Raw genomic sequence first — 8,890 nt, 5'->3', positions numbered from 1 at the left:
GCCAGGGCAGCTCATCCCAGTGGGTTTTGCACAGGGACAGGAGTGTGGGGATGGTTTTGCTGGCACATGCAGGAGGTGTCTACATCACCCATAAATGCAAAAGGCACTTGGCACTTTATGGATGTCATCCCAAACATGCTGACAGAACTTCCACTAGCCCATTATGAGTTTTGTACAAGCTGTGCATTTTACAAGATAAATTGTCTCACATGTTTTCCCTTAATGCAATTTTTTAAAATCCACTTAGCTGTATGGACAAGTACTTCAGCAAACAATAAACATCTTTGTTTAGAGCTCAGAAGGAGCTATAAACCACTTCCATCAATAAATTAAAAAGCTTTCCACAGAAGAATCTTGCTGTTAAGAAGAATGCATAATACTGAACTTTCCAAAAGTGGAAAGAAGGGCTGTGGATCTCACCAGGAAGCCATAAAAAGCCCTTTCAGATCATACAGCATTTGCTTTTCCTAAGAATTAGGTAAGAGATATAGATTCCTCCCATATGTTAATGACTGTGAAATTATGTAGGGCTTTGGCAAGTACAGGGTAACAAACACACAAAAACAGACACTGAAGGCTACTCAGAAACTCAGAATCTCTTGTGGGAGACAGATCAGCAGTCAGAGCTTAAAAACTTCCACATCAACGGGTTTGTAAATCCCAGAATGGTTTGGGTTGGAAGGGATCCTACAGTTCAACTAATTCCACCCCCTACCACGGGCAGGGAGATCTTCCACAACACCAGGTTGCTCTGGGCACCACCAGCCTGGCCTGGAACCCCTCCAATTATGGAGAGATACCCATCCCTATCCCAGCTGTTCAGACACTGGAAATGCAGATCTTCTCCCATTTTCTCCCCCCCTAGCCAGGTGTTCCCTTACCTGAATTTGGCGAGATGTGTAAACTGCTCATGTCTTTGGAGAGGCCATTGGTTTTGGGGCTGGAGATGGGGGCACAGGCTGAGGTGGCTCGGGGTGGCCTCTTGCCAGGGACCTTCACAGTGGTTCTCAGCAAGTCGATCTCTTTGCCATGAACGTTCTGCATGTAATCCTGCAGAGAGAGGGGAAAAACCCAAACCACAACATCAGACAGGGAGTTCTGGAGAATTAACACAATTAACAAACCTGGTTTCACAAGGCTATGGCTCTACACCCTCTGCCAGCACCCACCATATGGTTTTCCCCTTCCTTCCATGTTCCTGATAATCCCTTCCACACTTCACACAATTAATTCCAGAAGTCTGGAGCTTTCTCACAGATCCTCTAACTTCCACCTGGGTAAGAGGTGATCCACAACACAGCCACGTGTGGGAATTCACCAGCTAAAGGTCCCAAAGATGAGGAGAAGACCAGGCTGAGTGCCCCTCCTGAGCACATTTATTGTGTCCTCTTTGCCAGTGTTTTATGCCCTCATCTCTTTCTCCCTCAAATTTAGCTGGAATGGGTCAGCAGGCACCAAACCTTCCAGCAGGGAAGGTTTCAGCAATTCCAACACCGCTTCCTTACAATATGACCAATCCTGCACCTACACAAAAAATCATCAAAGGGGGAAAATCATGCAAATTACATCTGATTAGAGGAAACACTGGGAGCCAGAAGTGGAAAAGGATTTTGCTAATTCTTGCTTGGAAAGCCCACAAAGGGGAAATAAACAGAAAAGCAAATGGACAGGGGTGTTTTTAGCAGAGGGAAAATTGATTCTGGGATACACCAGCACAGCTATTTCCAGGAGAGGTGGTGAATGTTAAGGCCAGCACACAAGACACCAGAGTTCTCATCTCCTGCTACTCAGGGCTGTGGTCAGTCACATTCCAGAAAAAAATAATTGAAACTGGAACAACTATGAGGACATGGAAAGCAACAAAAGAGACACTCTTTTCTTAAAGAGGACATGCAAGAGGGGCAGCACAGGAGAGGAAAATCAGGGGTGAAAAGGGGCAAGAGCACTGCACAAAAAGATATCTGGGCTGCCCAGAGGAGCTGGGGCTGCCCCTGGATCCCTGGGAGTCTCCAAGGCCAGGTTGCATGGGGCTTGGAGTAACCTGGGATAGTGGAAGGTGTCCCTGCCCATGGCAGGGGATGGAACGGGATTAACTCTGAGGTTCCCTTCCAACCCAAACCACTCCAGGACTCTGGCATTCAAGACCCCGAGAGGAAAAACAGCGATTTGAGGTGGCTGGGAGAAGATCTGGGCTCCCACTTCACAAGAGATTTCCTGAATTGACCCAAAATCTCTATCACTGCTGCCACAATCCAGGGAGCTGACTGCTATCTCATCAAGACTCTTTCACCTTCAGCAGCTTTTACACCACAAATTATTTATTCTGCTCAAAAATCATCAAAAACCTGGACCAGCAATAATTTCTTCACAGTTAACAGAAATCAGTGATAAAACCCTAAAACTAAGCCATCACAGCAGCTTATTTTTCCCAAGCTGAGAATTATTAACAGGAAAAGGTGGGGTCTGAACAATTAGTGGGGAGAGGACACAGAGCTCTGCTGCCAAGAGAAAAACAAAAGCAATCCACTCAGGAAAATTCCTTTACTAGGTGTTGGAAAACAAACACCTTTCATCCATAAATCATGAACTCGGAGGAACTTTCTTGTTCGGGTGTCAATTCTTCACAAATTAAAATACAATAAGCAGAAGATAATTGAGCATTCATTGCTTGTGGGCCGTAAAGTGAGATTTAATCAGGGAGTGACTAAACCTCAGCACGTGCCCTTTTCCAACATTTTTATTTAACCTACAACCAACTTAAACTGGAGAAGGGGGTTTTGGATCCAGTTCAGATGAAGGCTGGGTGTGATTTCCCAACTTGAGATGTGGCAGGGTGTTGTTAAAGGCCTTTTAGCTGGGTGCAGAGCAGGCTGAGGTGAGCCACAAAACCACTTGAGGAAGCCGGGGAGTGTTGGCAAACACAAAACCAACGAGTTGCCGCCGTCGGAGCGAAGCGCCCGAACCACAACAGATGCTGGGTAGGTATTAATGTCAGCTTAAATATTTATGGGGATATATCAAATGTAAATAATAAAGGCCCTTTCATCGTGGGCAGGGTGCAGGGTGATAATCTGCGGGTCTCCCTGAGGAGGGGAGGGCAAGGAGAGTGTTCCCAGCCCCCTCAGATCCTCAGCTCGCTCGGGGAATGAAAGTTCAAACTACAAAATGATGCCGGGGCTTCAGAAGAGCAATGGAGGGTTTGATCAGATTAGAACAGATGAGGGTCTTGCTGTCATCTGGAATATGCTGTGTTAAAGAGAAGACAGCAAGCTGGATTTTGATATGCAAATGGTACAGGGATAACTCCCCAAGATGTTAGTTGTAGAAAATGCTGATCCGAGAAAAAAGGGGAAAAAAAACCCTTTAACAAGGCATGAGGGTAATTCAAAGCCAAGTACTTTTAAACAGCACTTAACAAGTCCCTAGAGCCCACTCAACAGTGGGCCACCCCAGACGTGCCATCTTCTGCCCCTCAACAGCTTGAAAAAGTAGTAATTGCGAATCCATTTGCATTTTTCTTCTCAACTTGTCCGCGTTCATCATTCGGCAAGGCAGGGGGAAAAAAATAATAAAAAAATAAAAATTAAAGCCAGCAGCAAAGCAGAGGGACCCCTCCCCAAACACGTGGACAGAGGAGATGCGGGCGCCCCAATCCCCCACGCCCTGCGCTCGCACCTCCGCCGCCGCTTGTTTTTTACATTTCGCTCCTAATTATGTTGCATCTATTGCCATACACTTAATTAGCTGCATTAATGTGATTTCTTTTCACATAGTCAAGCAATTAAGAGCTATGATTGAGTTTCATTCAATTAGCCTCAACAAACATGCTAATTGATGTCCCAGATGCAAATGAGGTGCAGTGAGAGAAACCTGCTAGCAATTGAGAGTTGTGGCAGCGGGGACCCGGGGCTCGCAGCTCGCTGGCAGCGGCAGCAAGGCTTAACACGGCTCCCCCTCCTCCTCCCAGGGCAGGGGGGACACCAGCCATGTCCCAAAGAGATCCCTACAGGATTGAATGCAGGAATCACAGGATTGAATGCGGGAATCACAGGATTGAATCCAATGGGCGCCATTCCACTGAATCCAATGGGCGCCGTCTGCGGTTCCGGTGGCTGGCGGAACGTTCTGCTCATCCCGGGATCCAAGGGCTGGCTACCCAAGGTCTCCATCCCGGCTCAGAGCTGCTGAGACACCAGGCAGGCCATGGCCTGCAGTCAGCACTAACTGGCAGCTCCATCTTAGTCAGAGCAGGGCGAAGCTGCCTCGGCATCCATCAATCCATAAATCCCCCAAAACGCGCTCCCCGCGTCGATTCTCATCCCTTCTCCTCCCCGGGTTACCGCTCCGCTATGGTGCCACCGAGGTGTTAATTTGACTACTCAAGGCCATTGACCATTATCTACAGGACTAAATAAACTGTTAAAATATCAGGGGGAAATAAAAAAAAAGCTGCATTGACTGAAGATGACGCCAGATATTACTTGACAGCCCCACAAAATGAATTGCCTTGAGTAAGAAAGGAACGATGCGCCATGACACAGAATAATGTAAAGTAAAATTACTTTAGTCCTGTTCTTAATACAGCAGCTCTCTGTTTACAACAGCAGAAATTAATTTAACCAATTAACTGAGCAGGAGCCTTTCAGACATGCAAATTGAGCAAATGAGTATGATCATGTTTTCTAAACAGGCCTACCCAAAAAGTGACATCCCCGTTTTTGGGGGGGCCTCTCTGGATTTTGAATGCCAGCAGTTGTTGAATTTATATCTGCACATCACAATGATTTCTGAGACACTCCACCAAGGGCCACAAGCTGAACACAGGCTATGTGTGGCTCCAGCTTGATGCCTATGTCCAAGCTGGCCAGGAGCCCTTCCAGGGATAGGGCAACCACAGCTTCCCTGGGCAAGGGCCTCCCCACCCTCACAGGGAGGAATTCCTTCCCAATATCCAATCTGAATCCTTCAGATTAAAGCTATTCCCTCTTGTGCTCTAGAGCCATCCTTAAGCTAAAGACACGGCTCAGATTATCAAAAACATTATGGATATAACATTTATATGGATATAAAAAACGTTATGGCGTTTGAGAGTTTTCAAATAATACAAGAGTGGTGGAGAGGGAGAAAGCCCTTCACTGGGGTTATAGTTTTATAGTGGGCAAAGGGGTTTCCAAGCTCACACTGAAATCACTCAACTCAGGATAAGCCATGTGTCACCATACTAAAATGTAAAATAATATCTGCTCCTTCCTCGAGGTCTCCCCGTGTTTTTTCCATCTGTCCTACTGCCACCCCTTTCCAAAGCACCACATATGAAATGAGAGACTCTCCAAGAGCAGTGACTTTCCAAGGCTATAATGGTATACAGGTATGAATATCACACTTTTTTTGTCCTTTTCAGCAATTCCAATCTCTCAAAAGCCTGTTTTTCTACCACTAGGAACAGGTCCAGGCTAAGAATCCTCTCCAGATCTGTGCCTGGTTTCTACTGAGAGATGATAAGCTTCTAACCTATCCCTGGTAGTGTCCAAGGCCAGGTTGGATGGGGCTGTGAACAACCTGGGATAGTGGAAAACATGGCAGGGAGGTGGAATGAGATGAGCTTCAAGGTCCCTTCCAACCCAAACTGTTGTGTGATTCTGTAGAAAACACCTTCATTTTGTGCCAGTTTTCCCCCACTGTTCAATCAGATGTAACACTCCTAAGGCTCCACTTACTGAGGTTGAAATAGTGTTTCCTGATCTGAGGCGTAATAAAAATTATTATGGAAAAGGAAGTTTATGGTTGCACCTCTGGATGACATTTTAAAGACTGTGTGCAGCGTATTTTTTGAAAGACAATTCCAATTTTGTGAGCTGACCTATTGGAGGCACAAAACCTATTGTTCACCCTCAGCAACAACCAAATCCTCTTCCCCCCAAACCAAGAGCAGCCCGGGAAATTGGATGGAGCCCTGACTTTTGTGCCTCTCCGTGGCAGTCAGACATTTTTATTGCAAAACGCCGTCTGGAAAAGATGCAAAACAAAATTGCTAAACTGCAAACAGAAGAAAAGGAAGGGGGGGGGGGGGGGGGGGGGAGAAGGAGAACAACAACAAAAGGCCCCCTTCCCTTTGCTTATTGAGTTCAAAGGCATAACATGCAGCACCCTGCAGCAAATGGGAAGCTACACTAATTTTAAAGCCATAAAACGCTATAAAGTGCCCTGCGGGGCAGGACTACACTGGAGCTAGTTGCACCTAAATAAGCCATGGTTCATTTACTTCGCAGCTTAGCCTAATGTAATCATCAGCAGATTCCTAGCCTAGAGTTGTAACAGGCACGGAGCCGCTGCCGCCGAGGCGACACTCCCAGCCATGGAGGGGCCGCCGCCACATCGCCGTTGATTAGAAAATTTTTCAGTTTTGACAAGCCCTTAATGAACATAAATCGCTCCTTGATTGGTTTCCGTGTGGGGCCACAGGCACACCTAAGAAGGAACAGCAACAAAAAAAAAAAAACCCACAAGTCTCCCCAAGTCCTGAGCCTCACTGCTTTTCCCAGGAAGGGCCTGAGCTGTGGATGGAGCATCAGGATATGAGCCACAGTGGAATAAATTCATCAAATGGTCCTGGGGAATTAGCCGTCCCCCCCTCTCGCATATAAACACGGCCATAATGTCATTCAGCTTCATAATACACAGTTAATCTTAAGGAGAGCCATGAAATGTTATTTTCTGAGGAGAACAGAGGAATGGGAATGCGTTCTGGAAAACGCTGATCGCCCCAAAGCGCTCTGTCCTGACAAAAGGAAGAGCATCATGAATCTGTTTGCTTCACGTTGGGAATCAAGAACATTAAATTTCAATAATAAAAAGCACTGGCTGTATCTATAGTGTGGTGTTAATCAGCTCCATCAGTGTTGCAGGAGCAGGGGCGGAAGTCAGGGCAAGACTTGGAACACAACAACAGCAAAATGTTGGTCCTTCTGTAAATGGATCCCTTATTTGCATAAAATTTTAAGAAAACTCTTCCCCTTGCACTTCACTTCTCATTCAGCCTTTGTAACGAGAGCTGCTGTAAAAGACAAACCAGAGTTTTACCATCCTGAGTAATTTATGAAGCATTTATACCCACAGCAGTTAGCTCGGCTGGACAGGAAGCTCTAATTTTATAAACCCCCCCGATTAATTATTAGCTTGGCTTTTGCCTTTCAAATTGCAACTCATTCTGATCCTCAGAATTTCCCTTGGCTTTCTGAAGAAGGAGCAGGCAGACTCCACACTGAAATGTGTGTTTGCTCCAGCCTGTGCAGCTCTGCCATAGCACAATTGTGTTTGCCACACTACTGAGTGTGACTCCCTCGAGGGCACAGAGGCCTGGACAGATCCTTGTGGGTCACTTCCCACTCAGGATATTCTGTGCTTCTGTGATCTTCAGTTGTATATATTTCTCCCTAATTTATCTTCACTCCATTACATCTTTCAGATTAAGACAATAAAGAAGTTTTCCAAGAAGCTCAAAAGTGACTGAATGATCTGTACAGCTACAGCACTTTATAAAAATCGGCAATTACTATACTCATATTTAACTGTTCCTATCATTAATTTTGTTCTATCCTAACCAATGTTTTAGGCATGCTAGTGGATGCAATAGTAACTAAAATAAAGCTTCAGATTTATCTTCATCAATACTCAAGCTACAGGATTTGTTTTGATCACTGCTCTCTCAGGAGGGAGAGCCACATCACATGTGAAAAGTAACACAGAATCCCAGAATGGTTTGGAATAGACCTTAAAGCCCACCCTGTTCCACCCCCTGCCATGGACAGAGACCTTCCACTATCCCAGGTTGCTCCAAACCCTCTCCAGCCTGACCTTGAGCCCTTCAAGGGTCCTTTTGTGACTCCAAGTCTCTCTTTACCAAAGGCTGATTTGAGGATTAGTTGTTGATAGGAAATGCCACTTAAAAGGCCCTTCAGAGCCAGCCAATATCCAGCTTTACATTCCTTCAGAGCAAAAACAGGGGGGGGAAAATGGACATACATGATGGTATTTTAGAAAAATACGAGCATGAATATTTTTATTAAAGCAACACAAACAACACACTTCAGAGCTATTGAACTGCCTGAGGCAACAACCTGGAAATAAGGCTGAGCTGCAACGATGGCTGTGGGGGATATTCCTAATGGGAAAGGGAGCATGGTTCCTTTGCTGGAGCAGCACCAGGGGCTGACTGGCCACACAGGACACCACACTGCTCTCAAGGATGAGGGCAGATGGGATCCTGCATTTGCAAGCAGGCTTTTTGTTTCCAAATAGTTCAGGAAAATCACAAGAGCTGGTAGCAAAAATTTCAACTGCAGCTCTGAGAGTAATGCTGGGACCACAGAAAAGTGCATGGAGCTACAACACTTCCAGATACCAACACAGAGGACATCCTCTAAATCCTCCTGCTTCTCACCATCTGCTTCTTCTGGAGGAAATGGCCAAGCAGAGAAAGCTCAAACAACACCTCAAGCCTTAAGGAATTTTACAGTGTTTGTAGGGTCTTCCCAGAGAATGTGTCCATATAATGTATTGCTGAAGCTCTTGTGCCAAGTTTAGCCTAGTGTTGGATCTGATTCCTTATCAGGCTGAAATGTTGCCTTTAAAAAAAAAATCCAATATATTTGAGGATAGAACAACACTGCTAATGCTCACATGGGCTGCTCGGCCAGCCAGCATTGTATTTAAGGGAGAATTTGGAGCTGTGGCTACTGTCAAATGAAGTGAGCAAACCAAATGAATCCATACCTCCCTCATGGAGATAAAGCCAGATTTCCCCCCCTCAATCACATTTACAATCCCCAGGTCATCACACTAGACCAGTGAAGGTGAAGGTTAAAGGCTGCAGCCAGCAAACACCAACCCT

At 45.8% G+C, this 8,890-nt stretch overlaps 1 protein-coding gene across 1 annotated transcript in view; it reads right to left on the bottom strand.

Annotated features, from left to right (window-relative positions):
- Positions 1–8,890, bottom strand: part of AGAP1 (ArfGAP with GTPase domain, ankyrin repeat and PH domain 1) — a gene marked incomplete at its 3' end in the record, with an annotated part of 314,049 nt that overhangs the window by 110,625 nt on the left and 194,534 nt on the right. The window contains exon 12 of the mRNA XM_031063812.1: positions 882–1,050. Within this exon, the coding sequence (XP_030919672.1) occupies positions 882–1,050 (169 nt within the window). The remainder of the gene's footprint in view (positions 1–881; positions 1,051–8,890) is intronic.

The sequence above is a fragment of the Geospiza fortis genome, unplaced genomic scaffold (assembly GCF_000277835.1).
Source record: "Geospiza fortis unplaced genomic scaffold, GeoFor_1.0 scaffold179, whole genome shotgun sequence".
In the NCBI taxonomy this organism is placed as follows: Eukaryota; Metazoa; Chordata; class Aves; order Passeriformes; family Thraupidae; genus Geospiza; species Geospiza fortis.
The sequence above is the reverse complement of the archived record's forward strand: the minus strand, read 5'-3'. Positions and strand labels throughout refer to the sequence as shown.